This window comes from Thunnus maccoyii, chromosome 24, assembly GCF_910596095.1.
Source record: "Thunnus maccoyii chromosome 24, fThuMac1.1, whole genome shotgun sequence".
NCBI lineage: Eukaryota > Metazoa > Chordata > Actinopteri > Scombriformes > Scombridae > Thunnus > Thunnus maccoyii.
Genome location: NC_056556.1, coordinates 13,574,002 through 13,594,706, shown reverse-complemented (window position 1 = coordinate 13,594,706; position 20,705 = coordinate 13,574,002). Strand labels below are relative to the sequence as shown.

At 39.7% G+C, this 20,705-nt stretch overlaps 1 protein-coding gene across 1 annotated transcript; it reads left to right on the top strand.

Moving 5' to 3' along the window:
* The first annotated feature begins 2,165 nt into the window (after window positions 1-2,165).
* Window positions 2,166-7,440, top strand: LOC121892218 (SLIT and NTRK-like protein 5). Its single transcript, XM_042405117.1, has 2 exons — window positions 2,166-2,260; window positions 4,037-7,440. Exon 2 carries the CDS (start codon window positions 4,095-4,097, stop codon window positions 6,720-6,722), a length of 2,628 nt encoding a protein of 875 aa, XP_042261051.1. The 5' UTR covers window positions 2,166-2,260; window positions 4,037-4,094; the 3' UTR covers window positions 6,723-7,440.
* The last annotated feature ends 13,265 nt before the right edge of the window (window positions 7,441-20,705 follow it).

Sequence of the window (20,705 nt, the reverse complement as noted above, 5' to 3'; positions counted from 1 at the left end):
CTTTGATGCCATGATGCCTCTCAGGGGAAGTAGCCACAGTCCTTTCCAGAGGGAGGGAGCAAAAACCCTGCTGCATTAGTGCAAGTTTCTTCATAGCTGTATCCCAGCTGGGATTCCATTGATACCGATTTGTCCATCCCCACAGGATAGACTACTGTTAATACGATTACAGAGCCAGAGACTTTAAGATAATTCAATGCATCTCCATGGCTAATTTCGGAGAGGCGGCATGGATGCCACATCCGCTTATTGTCGTTCCCCGCATGCTATAGAGCGCATAAGAGTTGACTTATTACCACACAATACTGACTAAGTGGGAAATCTCTTTGGACATGGCGGCCCACCATATGCTAGATTTAATTCGATTTTCTGTTCAGGCTTTAGTTAAGTGCTTCTAAAGTTTCTTGTCCCACAGCAAGAGGGTAAGAGGGCAGCTGTGGCTTTGACTTGATTTGCTCTTTCAACAAGGGGCAAATAAGCCATGATTTGGTAAAAATACAGAGCGCTTACAGCAACATGGCAGCATTAGTAGGCTGGAGTATTTGGTTCAAAACTGGATTAAGCCTAATCCTACAGTAAATTCATTTCTTTCAATGCAGATCTCTTGTAAATTTGTGTTTTCTGGGACTATAGGCTTAATCCATGTATTTGGAAGCGTCCATAAAGAGATATGAGGTGTACAAATGATTCTTTGGTTGACCTTATTTGTCTGATGCATGCACACAACTTTAATACCCAATCTACTAAGTTAACAATAGGTTAAAGGTTATCTTCGTGATGAGTTTATAGGGGGAATGGAAAATAAAATGATTCAACTTGCCATCTTTTGTTTGAGCAAATCACGTTGTTGAAGCAAGTATACAACCAAGCATCATCTCACTGAGAGGGGGGTTGTGAACAATGTGCTGCTAATAAGTAAATGTATTCCAGCAGTGCCTAGTATTTTGCAATCATTTGAAGGCTGTCTCAAGGAATATCCTTCCAGGCTGAATAATGAAGCGACATGATGAATCCAAGATGAGTTTCAGGCCAAGCTACATCTGCTTACCACTTCTGTCTAGGAAAATCAAAAGCTTGTTGTTCAGACAAATGCAAAGTGTTATGGAATTACAATAATAAAAGGAAAGCTCCACATGTCCAGTCTTGACTTTCAAAAGCATGGAAATAAGATGCCCTGTTTGGTGGAAAACAGATAAAGCTTTGAGTGACAACTCAAATGGTTGTCTGCGTTGAATTAAAACACACTCTGACTTACAAAGTGCAGCCTGAAAATGCAAGCCTGCCAAGATGCTTTTTTCATCATTGTGCTGCCCTCTACGGGTCTTCTTCCAGCTTCCCTCTTCCCTTTTTCCCCATCACTCCTCGTCCTCACCCCACCTCCTCCTACTCCACATTACCATACCCCCTTAAAGAGTATTGCACGCATTAAATTGCTTTTCATTTCCTCGCTGTGACAGTTCTGAGATTGGGGGATTTATGCATTTTTACGAGTGATTTCAGCTGTCATACTATGGTAATTGTTTCATAATACGTCCATCGCTGTAGGGGATGCGCTGGTTTGCACCAACCAAGATCAAGTTCCACTAGTTGAAACGTTGCTGGGAAGATAAAGCTTGTTTATACACATAGGATATCTTATAACCAATGCAGGACTGGAGAATGGGTATCGGATTCTTGCATCCAAGGCGAAAGCTGGAGGAACATATCCACTGATCTCCGGTCGATTTGGACGGTCTGGCAATTGAAATAAAGAGACCTTGGGCAGATCTATACATAAACTGATACAAGCCGCACCACTGGCAGCAGACAAGGGGATTCGTGCTTCTCTCCTCCGCTTCGTCAGTGCGCATGCATGAAAGTCACAGTTAAAATGCATGCGGCAAGTCTTCTCTGATGTCGGATTACCGCGTTTTTATTCGCCTCCTTTTCTTTACCATGTTCGAACTTTGGTTTTGGCTCTTTTTCCGAGATGACACTGCTAATTTCAGTTGCTGCTGGAAGAACACAGGAGCCCGTTTTGCCGCGCTGGCTGTCACGTTATTGGCGTGAATGAGACTGTATATGTGCTCCTGGATGCCTGGTTTATGGAGCTAAACACCGAGGAGACTTGACTTTAAGGATTTTATTTATTTATTTATTTTTTACAGCCGACAGAAGGGCGGACGGTGACGAAATCCATGTTTTCACTGAGGTTGGAGAGAAAAGAAGGGGCACAGCCGTGATTTTTCGGGATGCTTTGGCGTTTACCGGGATCAGCACGGTAAGAGGACGATGGTTTCTTTTTCTCTCTACTGCTTGTCTGAGCTGAGCTGAGGCGCATATGCTTTAACATTTAGGGGATCTGTCCGTGGTGCTGAAATCTCTGTTTCTAGCTCCACTTGCATTGCTGAAGTTGATCCGGATTTAAGATGCTGTTAAGCAAGGTGTCTGCGGCTGCTATGGCAATAACAAACATAGAGCCCGGATTTTATGCCCACATATATCATCACAGTTTTATTCGTTCCAAATAATAGCCCGCTGCCTCTGCACACGGAAACCCGGCGAAGATAGACGCACTGGCTTTCAAGTTATCAATATTATATCCACAGGCGATGGGATTTTCTTGAGGTTATGATAATAAACTCAAATATAAGGACAAAAAATGAGACGAAAGTGGGTGTACGAATCAGTTACAGAACCCATATACTGGAAGCATGTTCCTCTATGTTATGCGCATATTTGGGGAGATTTACTGAGCTGATGTGTAGGCTTTTGTGTTCTTTTAAGGAGCGCACCAAACGTGTGTGTGTGTGTGTGTGTGTGTGTGTATGTGTGTGTGTGTGTGTGTGTGTGTGTGTGTGTGTGTGTGTGTGTGTGTGTGTGTGTGTGTGTGTGCGTGCGTGTGTGTGTGTGTCTGTATGTGTGTGTGTGCGTGTGTGTGCACGCCCGCTTACGCGTCTGTGGCAGAGAGAGAGAAGCAGAGAGGGAGGGAGGGAGGGAGAGAGACTATCTGTAACCTTCTATATAGCAGATGCCATACAGAATACTTGATTATAGAATTATTTACTCCCCGTCAAAATGCTATTTCGATCAGAGATGCGCTATGAGATCAGCGACGCTTGCTTATTTGCCTTTGATCAACTCCTCTCATTTCTTTTTTTCGCCCGTGGGCAGAAGAAGGGCTGCGACTGTCGCCTTGTAGGCTGATATTCACAATTTCTATAGCAGGCCGGATTTTAAGATGAACATTGAGCCGATTCGTTTATGAGAGCCGGCATATATATATATATCTTTTTAAATATTTCAACCCAGGATCGTTTCAATCATATCAGGCGAATACCGTCCTCATGTTGTTTGAACGGTGGTGAAGAGGGATCCGACAGTTTCCCCACTGTTACCAAGTCGTCGGGTATGCGGGGTGAGTGAGAAATCTTCCTGTTTAGGAGATAGGAGTTGCATCTTCGAGATTTCAATGTTAGTTTGGGGGGAAAGATTAAATCGTTAAAATAATAATCAAGATGCCACATCATCCATCACTCGAAGCGATTGATTGGCTTGAGATATTCTGTCAAGGAACCTTTTTTTTGTTGAAATTCTCAAGGGATTGAATTAGTAAATGACCAGATCTATCAGTCTGCACACGGTGAATGGCGAAGCGGTTTTTTTTTTTTTTTTTTTTTTTTTTTTGCTGCCAAAATGGATTGGAATTCAGGCGAACTATCCAAAATGCGCAGTGGCCATCCACCGCGGGTAGTTGTGTTATCAACTTGATTATATATCATCGTTAAAGTATGCATTTATTAAAGATTCATCTGGGTCACTTGTCTCCTGACAGCCTCAAAACCAAAATGATGCCGACATAACACATCTGCATAATGAACAAACATTTATAGGCCTACTTGTCTCAGCCTGTGTGTGTTTGTTATGAATGTCTAATATTTGTTCATTGGGTTTTAGCCGATTTTGTCTGTTACTATATGCATTTTGTAAATGTTGAACACATTTGTATTTTCCATGGTGTATAAAACAGAACCCGTCCTTTTCTTTTCCTCCTTAGATGACACCTCATACTGGTACCACACTTGAGTGAGCTGGGGCATCCTCTCCCAGGAAAAATGCATATCTGGATCCTAAAAATAATCTTTCTGATTGCATCATCTCTGAGGCTGGTCGAGATGTATGACAATTATGGGGAAATCTGTCGAAACCTGTGTACATGCGAGGAGAAGGAAGGGATCCTGACAGTGAGCTGTGAGAACCGGGGAATCATCAGACTGACAGAGATCAGCCCAGTCCATTTCTCCATGTACCACCTCCTGCTGACAGGGAACCTCCTGAAGAAGCTGTCAGTCAATGATTTCATCAATTACACCGGGGTGACCATCCTGCACTTGGGGAACAATGATATCTCTGAGATAGAGTCAGGTGCCTTCAATGGACTCCAGGGATTAAAAAGGTTGCACCTCAATAACAACAAGATTGAAGTTCTGAGGGATGACACCTTTGCAGGACTGGAGAGTTTGGAATACCTACAGATTGATTATAATTACATCACCAATATAGAGTCCAATGCCTTGAGCAAACTACACCAACTGACAGTGATGATTTTGAACGACAACCTTCTCTCAGTCCTGCCTCCGAATATCTTCCGGAATGTTCCCCTTACGCACTTGGACCTGAGGGGGAACCGGTTAAAAATGTTCCCCTACATCGGCCTCCTGGAGCACATGGATAAAGTTGTGGAATTACAACTGGAGGAGAATCCGTGGAATTGCTCCTGCGAGCTCATTGCTCTGAAGGCTTGGCTGGAGAGTATAGCCTATACAGCTCTGGTGGGAGAAGTGGTGTGCGAGACGCCGTTCAGGCTCCATGGTAGGGACCTGGATGAGGTGTCAAAGCAGGAACTCTGCCCAAGAAGACCCCCGGAAGACACGGTGAGGCCTGCACCCCCTAGCAGCACCAATGGATATTACCAAACCACTCCTGCTGCTGTCACAGCCTCTGCCACCTCCTCAGCTGTTTTTAGGTCCTCTTCTAGGCCTACCAAGGGCACACGGCAATTTAACAGAACTAGGGTAAAGCCTACTTCACGAATACCAGGTGGTAACCCTTACAACTACGGCCCCATCATTGCTTTTCAGACCAAATCTCCTGTGCCTTTGGACTGCCCCACTGCCTGCACGTGTAATCTGCAGATATCTGAAATTGGGCTAAATGTCAACTGCCAAGAGAGAAAGATTGAAAGCATTTCTGATCTAAAACCCAAGCCATACAATCCTAAAAAAATGTATCTCACTGGAAATTACATCCCTGTGGTACGGAGATCAGATTTTGTCGATGCCACTGGATTGGATTTGCTTCACCTGGGAAACAACAGGATAACTCTGATCCATGACCGAGCTTTTGGGGATTTAACCAACCTGCGTAGGCTGTATTTAAATGGTAATCTCATGGACAGGCTTACAGGAGAAATGTTTTTTGGTTTGCAGAACTTGCAGTATCTTTATTTAGAGTACAACAAAATTAAGGAGATTGATGCGGGCACTTTCCGCTACCTTCCTAATCTCCAGCTGCTTTTCCTCAACAATAACCTCCTGAAAACCTTACCTGTGGGCATCTTTTCCAGCCTCTCCTTGTCTAGGCTTAATCTGCGCAACAACCATTTCCAAAAGCTGCCTGTGAGTGGTGTTTTAGATCAGTTAAAGCTGCTGGTGCAGATAGATCTGTTTGAAAACCCCTGGGACTGCTCCTGTGACATAGTGGGGATGAAGATATGGCTTGAGCAGCTCAGCGCAGGCACTGTGGTTAACGAGGTTGTGTGTGAGACGCCCAAACGCCACACAGGATTGGACCTGCGCTCGATCCAGTCGGAGCAGCTCTGCCCAGACTACTCTGAAGCCTATGTCTCACCAACTCCCCCTACCGATGAGCCCATGGATGACCGGATCGTCACCACGGACGCTCCACAGAACTTCAACAAGTCCAGCAGCACTGTCCCCCTCTCTGTCCTCATCCTCAGCCTCCTGCTTGTTTTCATCATGTCTGTCTTTGTGGCCGCAGGGCTGTTTGTTGTAGTGATGAAAAAGCGCAAAAAGTCACAGAGTGACCGCACTAGCACCAACAATTCAGACGTCAGCTCTTTTAATTTGCAGTACAGCCTCTACAGCAACCGCTCTGGCCCTAAAGTTAAGGCCCCCGCTGGCCACGTCTACGAGTATATTCCACATCCCATGGGCCATATGTGCAAAAACCCCATTTACAGGTCAAGGGAAGGAAACACAGTAGAGGATTACCGTGACCTCCACGAGCTCAAGGTCACATACAGGAGTACCCCGGATGAGGAGAGGGATAGCAGTACGATGAGGAGCCCTACGTACAGTGTTAGCACCATCGAGCCGCGTGAAAACCCCTCCCCTGTCCAGGATGCAGACCATTTCTTCAGAGGCATCCTTGACCCCGATAAGCAGTCTCCCCATCAGTCCATCCCATCCATCCCTGCAGGTGCCAATTTAGAGTACAAGTACACAGGGCCTGTGTCGTACACGTACAACCCAAATTTTGATGTCAGACGTCAGTTCTTGCACCCGGAGAGGATAAGAGAAACAGTGCTCTATGGCACAGCACCCAGTACTGTTTATGTTGAGCCCAACAGAAATGAGTATTTGGAGTTAAAAGCTAAACTGCAGTCTGAGCCCGATTACCTCGAAGTTCTTGAGAAACAGACCACCTTTAGCCAGTTTTGAGCAACAGAAATCATTAATGTAATGAAGCATCTTCTCTCTTGACCCTCCTTGAAACATTGGCTCAGTTTATAGGGTGCCTTGGCACAACACAAACAAGCAAAACGCGAAGGAGTTAAAACGGGGTGTGCCGAACAATCTTATTCTTATTTCTGAAACATGACATTACAGGAATGGATACAGCTTTTCTGACACAAACATGGATGAACAAAATTGCTCTACTTAACTGATGATGCAAAATCTATTTTTCTATGGTGACGATCGAATAACACACAAAATGTAAGTGTACAGGTAAATCTTACCCAACTTCATTTTCAGGAATATAACCATACATAAGGTATATTGTGAATCAGAAAAGAAAAAAAATGTTTATAAAATCACTCCTGGACAAAAACACTGTACAGCAGATCATCAAAACTGTGCAGGACTATTTTCTGCTGTAGTCTGTAAGTAAGTATTTATTGATATAATCTGCCATGTCTTTTCAAAACTTTTGATTCTACATCAATATTACCTGTGTCATCATACTCCATGATCCTCTGGAAAGGCTTATGTTTGTAGTTTCATTTACTGTAGCTCTGCATTGTAAAAGTGGCTTTTTTTGAAAGTGGCACACCCCCAATGTTCAAAAAAGACTGCGTCATTTAAAGAAGATGAAAAAAAAAAAGTGTCTTTGTATGCTTTCTGCACTTTTTGGAATTGGAAGGCGAGTTAGCCTTCATGAGCTCTCATAAAGGAGATTATTATATTAAAAATGAATATGGGTATTCATTCTTAATATGTAGAATTGATATGTTATCAAAACAAAATTCATAAATGATATTTGAAGTATTAATTATGTTGTGTAATACTGATATTTTAATCAATGTAACACCTATTTTTATACAAGCATTCGCAGATTCTCTATCCCTTATCAATTTGATTTGTTTTGATTGCTTTGCACTTATTGCACTATATTGACCAAACTATGTTATTGTCATCAAATAAACATGATGTCAGGTTCATATAATGTGCTTATGAGAAACCTAAGGCTGTTGGTGATGATATGAAAGAGACCATTTGGGCATTTTGGTCCAATTTCAGAGTTTTACATTTTGACGGAGAATGAAATTATGAATCATAATGGAATTGGAGAGTTTGAAAAGAAAGCTCCAGGGCCTGAAGTTATTTTATTTGAAATCAAATGACAATCCATTGGCTGAAAACAATTGATCTCAAGTATGTTGTGGACTCAATCAAAGCAGATAAAGATACAGTATATATGCTTCGCTCAGAGGGGCAGCTAGTGTCTCAGTGAGGATTGGAATCAATGTGTTTCAATCAATGAGCATTATCTGAGGCTGTCCCTTTGCAATTATGCCATGACAACAGAATCCACATTGCCGCCTGGCAAGCGATGAGTTGGTAATTTATAGAAGCATCATTGGAGTTCATTTGAAATTAAACACTTTTTTAGCATTTGACAAAGCCAATGGGTGTAAACTTTGACACTGATTAAGAAGTACAGCTGCTGGATTAAGGGTTTAACATCTGAACCACTTCAACTCCATCTTTTTAATTAGTTTGTACATATATATTTCTTCACTTTGAAAAAAAAATAGATCAAGAAAACATGTTGAAAATGCTGTTTGGTTTTTGAATCTTTTAAGCGCTTGTTTTGATTTTTGTTAAGTTACTCTTCACTTGACCCACTTAAATCCAATATGCAAAGTAGGTCTATAAAAATGCAAAGGATGCACTGTGCCACCATTTTCAGTGTGCAGTGAGCATCACCATTTAGGAATTCAATGTTCCCTAACTGAACAGGCGGCGATCTCTCTGGAGAGGACGCAAAAAAATACACTGGCCACGTCAGACACCCTAATCTGTCCCCATTTCTTCTTTCAAAAGGAATTACTTATTGTTAATTTATAATCACTACCGCAATACAAACTACTACAGGTATTCCTCTGTCAGCAAAGATCTGCTATATTTTCAGTTATTTTCACTTAATTTTAACTGCCCTTTCTCAATGACAAAAAAAAAAAAAAAAAAGGCCTGCTCAGGGTTCGCCTTTTGTTGGATCTTTTCATAGAAGCCCAGAATGAGAACAGAAGGCACCATTTGGGAGATGAGGAGTCCTGGAACTGAGTGTAACTGTGGATGTGTCATACATGTAGCAGGGGATGTGAATCATAGCCAAGAAGTGTGCGCAGTTGCCCAGCATTGGTGGCCTATGGGACAGCATAGTGTTGACAGTTTCTGACATTGGATTTTTTTTTTTTTTTTCTGATGCCAACATGGAAAGAAATCCTCCATCATCATTTATTTAGGTGCCATTTAACACAGACAGGAAGCATCCTAAACCATCTAACACAAAATGTTTAGAATGTGGCCCAGATGGCAATCACTTGTTTTTTTTTTTTGTTTTTTTTTAATTTTCTAGAATATTATATTTTTCAGGATGATCTGGCAGAATTCACAGACCTCTAGAGAGAGAGAGAAAAAAATGCTTAAGTACAGTTACATAATCACTGAATCATGTATTCCAAATGGGCTCATCATTACTGTATATGTGTGTGAATGTGTATATCCCTCCCACCTAAACTCCCAATGTGGAGGTTTATCACAGTTATGACCCAGCACCCTGTCCCAGAGTGATGGGTGCATGAAGCAGCACATCAGGAGGCTACAGTGGGTGTGTTTGTGTTGTAGAGAAAGAGACGGAGGGAGGAGGGGGGGGGGGGGGGGGGGGGGGGGGGCCTTGCCAGTTGAAATAATGCTTTTAATCAGCCAATGGGTTCTTTAGGCCTTAACACAAATGGAAGCATCAAGGAAGGGCAAAGAGTTTATGATGCCTTTCTGGATTATTTCATTTATAGCCTTCTGTAAGCTTTGTGTGACTACAGTTCTCCTCTGTTCACTCTATCAGTTAAGTTGTGATGATATGAAATGCAGTTCAAATTGTTTAAGAATAAATAACCTCCCAAAAAAAGCAAACAGCAAGACTTCTGTAGTGGTCAACATCTGTATTTAGAAAAGCTGAAATATCTTGGCGTGTGTTACCTCGTGCTCCACAAGAGCCCCCATGATTTATGGCTAAACCTATCGTACAGAATCTGATGGTGGTGGTGATGCAAAGCAAAGCGTGATGTAGGTGCAGATGTAGCTGTCACAGAAGTCTCACTCTTTGCTGTATGTGCGGCACGCACGCCAGGAAAGTTCAGAAGGAAGTGTCTAAGTTTGTTCTCGGACTCCGAGTTCAGAAAGCACAACACATATCCCAACTTCTTTCAGATGAAGCGGTGGGTGAAGACATTGATGGACAGCATGCGCTCCAATATTCTCTTACACTTTCTGCTTTCACACCATTTGAGAGTTAATCAATGTGGAATGGTACAGCGCATGAAACCCATCCAAGCTGCATGAAATGTTGGCTCATCACTTGGCTATTTTCAGTACACTGAGTTAACTTACAGGCACTTATTTTCTAACAGTGTAATGAAAACACCAGGCTAATTAAACATTTTTCTGGATTTGATTTAGCAGACGTTTGCTAAAAATTGCATTGCTTCACATACCAGATAGTGTTGGCAGAATTGTGTGTTTATGGTAAATAAAATCAGCTTGATGCCACACAATGCGTAGGGCCGGATTATTCTGCTAACAAGCCCCGTGGCAAAATTGAGTTGTGGGGCCCCTTTTTTTCCCCCCCTGTTCCTCCTACTCTCTGTGTCTTATTATATTTCCTCCCAAGGCACCAGAAACCATCAGAACTAGATTTTGGCATAGGGCCCTTCTACAAGTAAAAGCCTCAAAATTAAGAAAAGAAAAATTAAAGAGCCACCTCAAGGCTTCTATTCTTTCAGATTACACTGTGCTTTGGTGGTGCACTTTACCCAACAAATGACGTGACTGATCAGGTTTTGGTCTTATGGATGATTTAACTAAATGTTTTGTACTGTTGTGTGAAAAAAACAAACAAGCAAAAAGAAATACTGTAGCAAGGATGTGGTACACATGCATTACTGTTTATTCATTTATTTATTTTCATTTTTTCTTCTTTTTTTTTTGTGAATTGTACATTTTTTAAATCAGATTGATGCCATAATGATGTAGGAAATGTTTAAAAAATTCACATTATTTACAGAGTAAAGGACTGCTTTAACATTACGATATAGTGTTTGAATGTCAATAGAGCTGAAACAATTAATAGACTAGTCAATCAACACAAAATTATTCTGCAACTATTTTTATAACCAATTCATTTAAGTCCTTTTTTCAAGCAAAAGTGGCAAACATTTGCATTTGTAATTTGCAAGTAAGGATTTACTGCTTTTCTTCATCTTATATAATGTAAACTGAATATTTTTGGGTTTGGACAGATTGGACAAAACAAAACAAAACAAAAAAAATTAAAACCCAAAACCCCAGAATGATTAATCGATTAATCCAAAAAAAATAGTTGCAGCTCTAGATATAAATTTTGCATATAGCTTTGTGTGATTGACATCTTAATTGACACTATGTGAACTTATCTGATGTGACAAACCTCAACCATCTGGTACACTGGAGTTGTTGTTGTTTTTGTTTTATTGCCCACCTTTATATTGTACAACCCAACACAGCAACCATATGTGTAAATGATAATTAGGCTAATATGTGCCGCCCTTTATATACTGAGACAGATAGAGGGGGTGGACACATTCCATATGCTTCGGCGTTGCCTCACCTACCCCCCGCTGGAGATGCCTCATCCTCGGCGCAGCCTCGCTGCCTGCCTGCCACCCAGTCTCCATGATGATGTGAGCAATTGAGTTCAAGGAGATCTGGGTAATTGAGAGGGCAGGGATGGCATCTGACAGGCACCGATGGCTACAATGATTACTTTAATCAGAGTGGTTAATGGAATTCCTTCAGGCATGTAGAAATGCTCAAATGTTCATCAGCACTCAACCGATTTTTTACCCCCACCACCGGCAGCACCGCCACCTCTCCAGTACCTCCCCTCCTGCATCACGTCGCCGTAATTACTGATCAGTTTTCTTTCCTTTTTAATGCTTTCAGTTTCTATATAACACTCAGCAACGGGTGATGTGTTTGCTACTGTGGTCTTGTGTAAATACAAAGTGTGCATCGTGATTATGTGAGGGCACTGGATTGTTTATTGGTCTAGATGCATTATGTATGAAGTGTTTTTAACATGAAATGTCATGGCAAACCTGTTAACATTTAAAGGGACAGTCAAGGACTCAATCGTAGTAAAATCTGTGTAAAGTCAAGCACATGCTCACATAAATAGAAAGCAATATAGGTTTATGTAGAGTATAATGAAGGTATTTTCAAACGGGAGCAAGAAAAAAAAAAAACATGTTTATCTTTTATTAATCCAAGAATGATTGTAATTATCATCTTAGCGGTTATTAGCTGCTGCAAAAGTAATGTGTCCCATCATTAGTTCCCCAACTTTACTGTTTGCTGTCAACAACTTTCTCGTTTAATCAGCCTCTCAGTTAACACTCCCACTGTCCAGCCTGTGTTGAATTAACTTCAAGGAATAATCCATTGCATCTGAAAGCGCAGTGTGGATCTAGTCTCTTAATGCCATCTGCTGAGCAAACATGCCTACTCGCTGGCTTTAATTCTGTGTATTTAATTGGTCTGCAGACATTTGTCACTCTTGTGACACACATGTTGACAGAATGTGACAACTAAATATGATTTTGAATTGATTTGTTGGTTCTTTTTTTTCCATCTGGATATTGGGAGAAAGATTAGTTTTTGTGTGTGTTATTTTTCTCATTATGCGCTTGGAGTCCTAAAAATAACTAATCTGGTGTCAGAAAAAGCAAGATTTTCATTATATTCTCCATGTTTTTCATTTGTTTCAGGTTGTTTTTGTGAACAAAATATGCATTTTCTTCCCTTGGAGGAAAACAGTAACATAAGATAATCACCAGATTATCAAAAGGATGATGTTGAAAAGTAGTTCTGATGTGTTGATATGTGCTTAGAATTTTAATCTTCCATCATTTGACCCAAAAGCAGTCATACTGCGCTCTTTCTATGCCTGAATTTTTTTCCCCTGCTTTTATTTAAATATTGTATTAACGACATATAGTGAATGTAACTATAGGTGTGTGAGAGAAGAAGCTGATTTAATCTTTAATTTACTGCCAGAGATGGAAATAATGGAAATTTCAAGTACCTGTTATCCTGCCGAGAGCATTGGGGAGATTTTTCTTCCCTCTCTCAGTCCAACTTGAATGGTAGATAATGAAGTTAATATGGAAACCCTGAATACAAAATGGATACCAATTATATTTTTAGCTATGGGTGTCATATGTACAATACTCTATACATACAGACCGTTGCACTGTTTCCATAAAAATTCAAGAGATAAGCTGACATGTGTTTTGTTGGATTCCCACCAGGAGATATAGTGTATGTGATCAAAGCTTTAAAAGGGGTATCTTTATGTCAGTGCCTGTGCGTGCATGGAGGACGAGAGATAGGGAGATGCTACAGTATGTTGTTTCATGTTTTATTTGGTCTTTTTTTTTTTTTTTTTTTTTCCAGGATTTTTGTCCGCTGCACGCTTTGTTTTTTTTCCCCCTTCCTCTACCCTGTTCTCCCTCTCTGCTCCCACTGGGCAGCCTGGTTGTATTCATCAGGCTTCCCGTTTTGTTTGTTTGTTTATGGCGGCTGCACCCGTTGATCCGGAGCTGCAGTAACCCTGTCATTTGATAAATGGCAACCATAGCACTACTGACTCTCCAGCCGAGCCTGGTGATGCCCGGCCAAAAAAACAACAGGTTGATGTATGGCTTCCTTCAGAGTGTCAAGTCATTTAACTAGAGCCCGTCCACCACAGTGCTTCTATGTATGTCTGTGTGTGTGTGTGCTTGGAAACCTGCCCTGTCCTCTCCATGCCTCATGCGTCACCAGATTGCACAGCGAAAATAAGTAAATCAGTGGTTGATAACACATGAAAAATGCAGGAGTACATGCTTTACAGATTACTGTGAGGAAATGTTGTGGAAGTGCATGTGACAGCTGTAGAACAAGGTTGAGCCAGGGAATGTCACTGTCAGGATTTAGTAAAGATATCATTCTAGTTTGGAGGATGCTTGAGATGATATTAAAGCGCCATTCTATCATTTTGGTGGAGCATATCCATCATGCTGGGGGAGTTGTGAGAGATTTTAACAAATAATGGTCAAAATTGAGGCCGAATTCGAGTTCCTAGTATGAGTCAATCACCAAAACAACTGGATCCTACAATTCCCATAATGCAGCTTAACAGCATCTTACAATTTAGACCCTCTCTACCTTTTCTTTCAAACTCCATGCTCCCAGCTTGTAATGCAGGCTTTCAGTTACCTCACAAATCCGACGAATATGTTCACTCACTGTAAAAGGTGTCTAGTTACAGAAATCAAAGTGAAACGTTAAAATCGCAGCCATTTCTGATGCATTCTGTGTCTGGTGTAATTTCTTTCGAATCCGTATGCCCGGTAGCTCATCACTTTCTTTGAAGCTCCTTTCATGCCTTTCTCAAGCAAGCGTACTGCATCACGTTGACTTGTTTACCACTGGCTCTGTGAAAGACTTCATGCTGTCCAATAGCATTTAACGCATTGTATAGCTTATTATTTGCCCTCTAGGTTCACTCAATCCTCTACAGAAAGAAAATGTGTTTACTTAGTATGAGTTTGGCTCGCAATTAGACACTCTATTGTTATTGGTAAAATTGGTCTCACTGTCTCCCTAGAGGTGTGTGTATGTTTCTAAGAGTGGTGGTTTGTAAGAGCTAGATAAGGCTTGTACGTGGGTGGCTTGTGTGCATCTTTGTGGCTCCATCTCTACAGTGAACCCATACGCCCGTACATATACTTTAACAGGTTTACTGTAAAATTCCACTCGTTAGCTGCCTTCCTTTCTTCTCTCTCTCTCTCTCTCTCTCTCTGTATATCTCTTGCTCTCTTTCTCTTCTGTCCCCATTTTGTTTCTATCTCTGTGGCTTTCAAAGTGCGGTGAGGAGTCTGCAGAAACCGGGGCCTTGCTGAAGGAATTAGACTGCGCACTGGGAGATCGCTCAGATAATGAAATGGTGGGAGGTAGAAAAACTCATTTTCTCACTCGTGAGAGAGAGACATACTAATGTGGCTATTGAAAATAGCACTGAATCGTTCTGACAAGAGAAGAAGAAAAAAAAAAAAAAAAAGACAATTCCAAAATCCAACAGTGTTATTTGATTTCAGCTCATGAGATATGGACTTGGTAAAAGGATCAAGTTCGGTGGTGGGTTTAACTATCTAAAATGGACTTGTCATGATGGGGAAACCATTGTTTTCCAACTGTGTCCTCCTCCCCGAGCGTATTGAGTGACAGTTTGCTTGTGTTTGGACAATAGCAAGGCTGAAGTTGGCAGAGTGTGGGTGCGCTTGTTAAAAAATGGCTCCTGTGGAGGGGCTCTCAGAGCTCTTACAGCAGCATTGACGTCAGCTACTTGTGCTGTACCTGCGTGTGTGTGTGTGTGTGAGTGTGTGTGTAGGCTACATGGACGTTATGAAGAACAAAGAGTTGGAGTAGCGTAATAAAATCCTCAAGGGCTGAATGGTGAGATTTGAAAACACGCAGATAATGAGAAATGATGTAATATGCAGGCGTTATTAATTCACAAAGCAGGACAGTGAGACAGACAGCTAACCCTGCTAGTTATGATGTTTGTCTCCCACACTGAATGAAATATTGTCCTTTTTGCAATTTGCACATGCCTCCTTGAACATTTGGATTACAGGTACAATCGACCTATGTGGTCGTTTCATTATGAGGATGTGTTGTAATTTCTCCACTGTGTGTCATCACTGGCATTGATCCACACACTGAAGAGAATCTTTTTCTTCCCTTTTTGACTGTGAACTGTTGAAACCTTCATTTCATGTAGCTTTACTTTACAGTTTTTTTTATGTAATATGAATTTAAACTGCTACAAAAAACACTGACGGTCTTTTAGTTTGACCTGCACCAGTCCAGGATTGCATTTAAACTTGGTTTGCTTTCTTTCATTTTCTGTGAAAGTGGGTAGAAGGATGCTTGTTTTTCAAAAAAAAAAACTGTGCAGCCTGATAATGTATTCAAGCATAGTCATTTGCTGGCTTTTATCACCAGGCACATTATTTTACGCACTCCCCTGCTTCCCTTTCACACTCTCTTACCTGAGCACAACCTGGTATAATCAATTTTCTGCACTGCGTCACAAATCAGAGCAATTAACCAACCAATCTAAAGATTTCAAACCGACAACTTTTTATTAACCTTTTTTATTCTGTAGCCCCCAGGTGGCTTCCATCTTTACCCACCTGGTACAAAGCAAGGAGCGATGCAAACAGTAAGTCAGTGCAGTGTTTTAGATCTCATTTGGCATGTTAAAGTGTGTTAACAGGAGGAATTAGCACCAAATTAAACCACCAGAGATTTCCCAACTCATCTAACTGTCAAGACATTATTATAGACTCTATATAAATGTGTAAGGTACCTTGGGAGAATGTGGTTATTGAATTATGCCAAAATTAAACCATTAGCAGGGAGGAATCAATCTAACCAACTGGAAACAGCAACGTGACTCCACTCAGCGAGGAACTACAGTTTCATTTTATCAGACATTTTGAAGGGCACTGTAAACTCTCTGTCATTTTTTTGTGCATGACACTTTGCAACAAAAAATGACTCAAAAATCGATATAAATTGGTTTACACAGTGACCTGTGGTAAAAAATGTATTCCATGGGCGCAAACAATTTCCTCTTCTGTAGATATAACCTTAGCAGGGACTTTTTCCTCATAAAAAAATCCTCTGAAGGAAATAAAGGGAGGATTTGATTGGCCAGTGGTAAATAAGGTCTGTCCATTCTTGCACTTGAGGCTGACATTCTCATTTTTATGCTGCCTTTGCTGCTTGGAAATGTTAAAGGCTGAGAATCTGACTTCTAGATCAGAGATAAGGACCACCATGTGGATCCCACATTAAAGGACAAAATCTTTAGGTTTAATACTGTATTTGATTGCATAAATTAGCAGGAGTAGAAGCTGCAGAGATCATTTATAGAGAAACAGAAAAAAATGCTTCATGAAATTAATGTATATTTGTAACTAAAGTATACCCAAATTACTCTTCTCCTTTCTGCTGACTGGATGTTAACTGCTAATGGCTCCACAATTGGCCGGTTTACAGTTGGCCAGTTTCTAATGTGATGATTAGAGCCTACGACCTTTGTGCTCTGTAAAGGATCCAATTTAAAATGGAGCCATAGCAATATTTCAGTCAAAGTGTACTTGAGCAAAAAAAAAAAGAAAAGAAAAAGGACAAAAGTCAAATGGTGCAAGTGTATAAAATCATTTGAGTGACACTTAACTTAAAGTGCCCCTATTTAGCATGTATGAACAGTATATAAACAGTCCATAAATTGTTTAATAACACACTATAATGTGGTTGTAAGCAGATATAAGAGTTTATTAATGTATTTGTCGACACCTGTAACACACCTATATGTGAATGTCTTCATTGCTATGAGTCAAATTGCTATGAAATACTGTACATCAATAAACACTTTAATATGTCCTTATATCTGCTTATAACTACATTATAGTGTGTTATAAACCATTATGAATGTTTGTGTGTTGCTTGTAAATGCTAAATAGGGGAATTTTAACATTTGAAACTATCAGCAAAAAAATATAATTCATTGCCTGCAACATTGCAAATTACATGGTTGCACATTATGAACATGACTTGATATTTCAATGAAAAATGTAAATAAATAAATAAATCTCATAAATAATAGATGTTTTTGAAACAATACAGAGGCCAAACATGAGCACCGTCTTCCTTTCACTGTAACAAAATTGAATGTTTTCACTGTTAATATCAAAGTGCTTAACTGGAGCGATTGCATTTATTCAGTCACAGTGTAATGAAATTAATAATTCATATCAAGATAATTACATACTACTGTGCCTTAAACATCCATTCGTGTGTTTCAAAAACCTGCTAATAGCTTTTAAATGAAAACTTGATTTCAAAAGAGGATAATGTTCAAATGCTGTGGAAATTGGGGTCCCTGTAGGTTCCAACTTAATGTGAAAATTCCAATAATCAATTTGTGCCTTTGAGATTACTTATGTTGTAATAATTAAAGCCAGGAAGGCTATTATAAACACAAGACCCACGATAACTGGAATGTTATCTCCAAGTCCTAGTTTTTGATTTCAGGTCTCAATACGTAGCTCTTTTTTTTTTTTCGAATTATTATTATTCTTTCAAGTTGTTTAAAAGCATCGGCTCATCAATGAAACTCATCACTCTGTATCTCCAGGAGAGAATGTTGATGATGAAAAAGACTTTTTCATTTGAAGCAGCAAAAAGGATATTCGGTGTCTGGACTGTTGGCTGAGAGATTCATCAGGAATAACTGAAGGGGGACACGGCTGAAAAGAGGCATTCACATGTTTGTGGTGTTTAAAGAAGCTGATCATCAACACTCCTCTTTATTCATGACCTTTGCTGTTGTGTTTTTGAGCTTATTCCCAGGCATGACTATTTGGTTGGGAACTCAGGTTATGTGTTACTGTTATAAACTAAGATCCACTTTGTTCGGAGTTTAACCTCTTTTTTTTCCACAGATTTCCCCACAGAAAATGTGTTAGATTCTAGAGTTAGATCCTGCTTTGCAATCCTACAGGAGCTTCCCAGTGCAACCACACTGGCAGCACTGGGAACTGTCTTGCTCACGGGCATCACAACAGCAGTTGTTGTTCACATCCACTGCCAAGAATTTTCATGCCAGAGCCAATGAATGTATAACTGCATCCTGATCATCGGCCTGTTTGCTATACCTCTGCCCTTGCTGCACTCATGCCCAAAAATGCTTTGACTCCGGATACATTATCTAAAATTGACACCGCAATATACAGAATAAGGTTTTCAACAGGGTTGAAGTACTGTAATAGTGATATCTATGTGAGGCTGCTGCAATTCTGAAAATTACAAGTGCTGGCTGTTACCACATGTTTGTGTGAATGTGAATCCAATTTATGTGGAAAAAAGTTCTGAAACTGCAAGTTGATTGTCATGGCACACTTAAGTCTTGCAACATGCTTTCTGGGGTTTACAGCTGCTTAACCCTTAGATACATACCGTAGGCCATTGGAACCTACACTCTTCCATAACTTGGTCAAAAATTACCCATATTAGAATCAGTAATTGTTGATGATAAATGCACTCTCTTTATAAGTTTTAGAATTCTACACAATAAGTATTGAGTATTTGTGATGTTTATTTGTCATTTTAAACACATTTGAAAAGAAAACACTAAGACATATCTGACACATCTGTTTCTGTCTGTGATTCTGGTTCTGATTCTTCTGTCTATGCAAAATGTTACATTGCATTTTACACAATTGTTTGCTTTATGGTCACCATTACCTAATGTGACATTATTGTAATTTACCCTCATCACTTCTCTCCTGTGTCTGGGTTGTGCCTTTTGTCAGTCCAATATATGATTGTAAAATTAGGAGCATTACCATCTATCAATCGATGAATAGGTTTATTTAAGTTCAACTTATCATCAAATTAACAAACTAGGAAATAGTATTGTAAGAGAGTTTTATAATAATTTATAATCTAATTAATAATTAAATGTGAAATTATCTTGCTGTTAAATAAGTTAGCTGAGTGGTGATGCTAAGGGCACCTGAGGTTTGGTTTACTATGTATACTGTGCTATGTATATACTGTATACTATGCAATACTGTAAATATCTGACGGATATAATAAGGAAGAAAGGTCGATAAAAACTGTAATTTTTCACCCACTTATAGAAATTTGGGGTAATGAAACAAAAATGTCATTTTCTTAATAAAAAAAAAAAAAAAAGGATAAAAGAGATAAATATTGGGGTAAAAAAATCAATGGAAAATGTCAAAAACAATGTTTTTGAGAAAAAACTTGGAATTTGACATGCTAAAATACTTTTGTCACAAAAATATTAATAAAAAAGAAACAGATTAGCTAGGTCATTTTGGGGTTTTCCAACCCTTTGGAGCCCACCATAGACCAGTGTTCATATATATATTATATATATGTAATTGTTCAATTTTTTTTACAATTTAAGTTTGTTTGGTTTTTTTTGTTTTTTTGTTTTTTTAAAGATATCTAGTTTTTCATGTCTGTACCAAATTACACTTAAAACAACCCTCTTAACCCTCAAAAGAAGAATCATTTTCATTGTGTAAATAAATTAGTTACAGTGGGATAGTCAGACATGGGTAAAAGAGCATCTAAATCATTCATGGCAGTTGTTTTAACCTGGTTATAGCACCAGATGGCTGAGCTTTACCTTGTCAGGGCAATTTAGATCATGTCAAGTATGGTGTCATTCACATACATACTGTATCCAAAAATAACTGCAATGCCTCTGACATAAATGTATGGCAGCCTGTGTGACTGAGTCAATGCCTGGCACTCCACGCAAATAGAAACAAAACTGCAAAACATGTTTATGTCAGGTTGGAGAAGAGGAAGTACAGAATGATTAACTGTAAAACCAAAACAAAGGACCTATGTTTCTTTGTGATATATATATATATATATATATATATATATATATATATAGTTTTAACATTTTACACATTCAGTGTATGATTTATTATACAAATTATATTTATTATTCATTATAGAAAAGTTTAATCACAGCTACGCTTCATTTGTGCTAAATGATTCCCAAAGTGACTTTTCTTGGGGATGGAGCAACACTGCATTAGCCTAAAATGGAAAAAAGTCCTCCATTACAGTATTTTCAATCTATCCAACCTAATAAATGAGTCTCCCTGCTGTCACCTGTACAAGTGGATGGTCCTGCACTGGATGCCTGAACCTGTTTTCCCCATGAACAAACTCTTGGCAAAGGGGGTTATTGATCCTTTGTTCCTTTTTAAGGCTAAT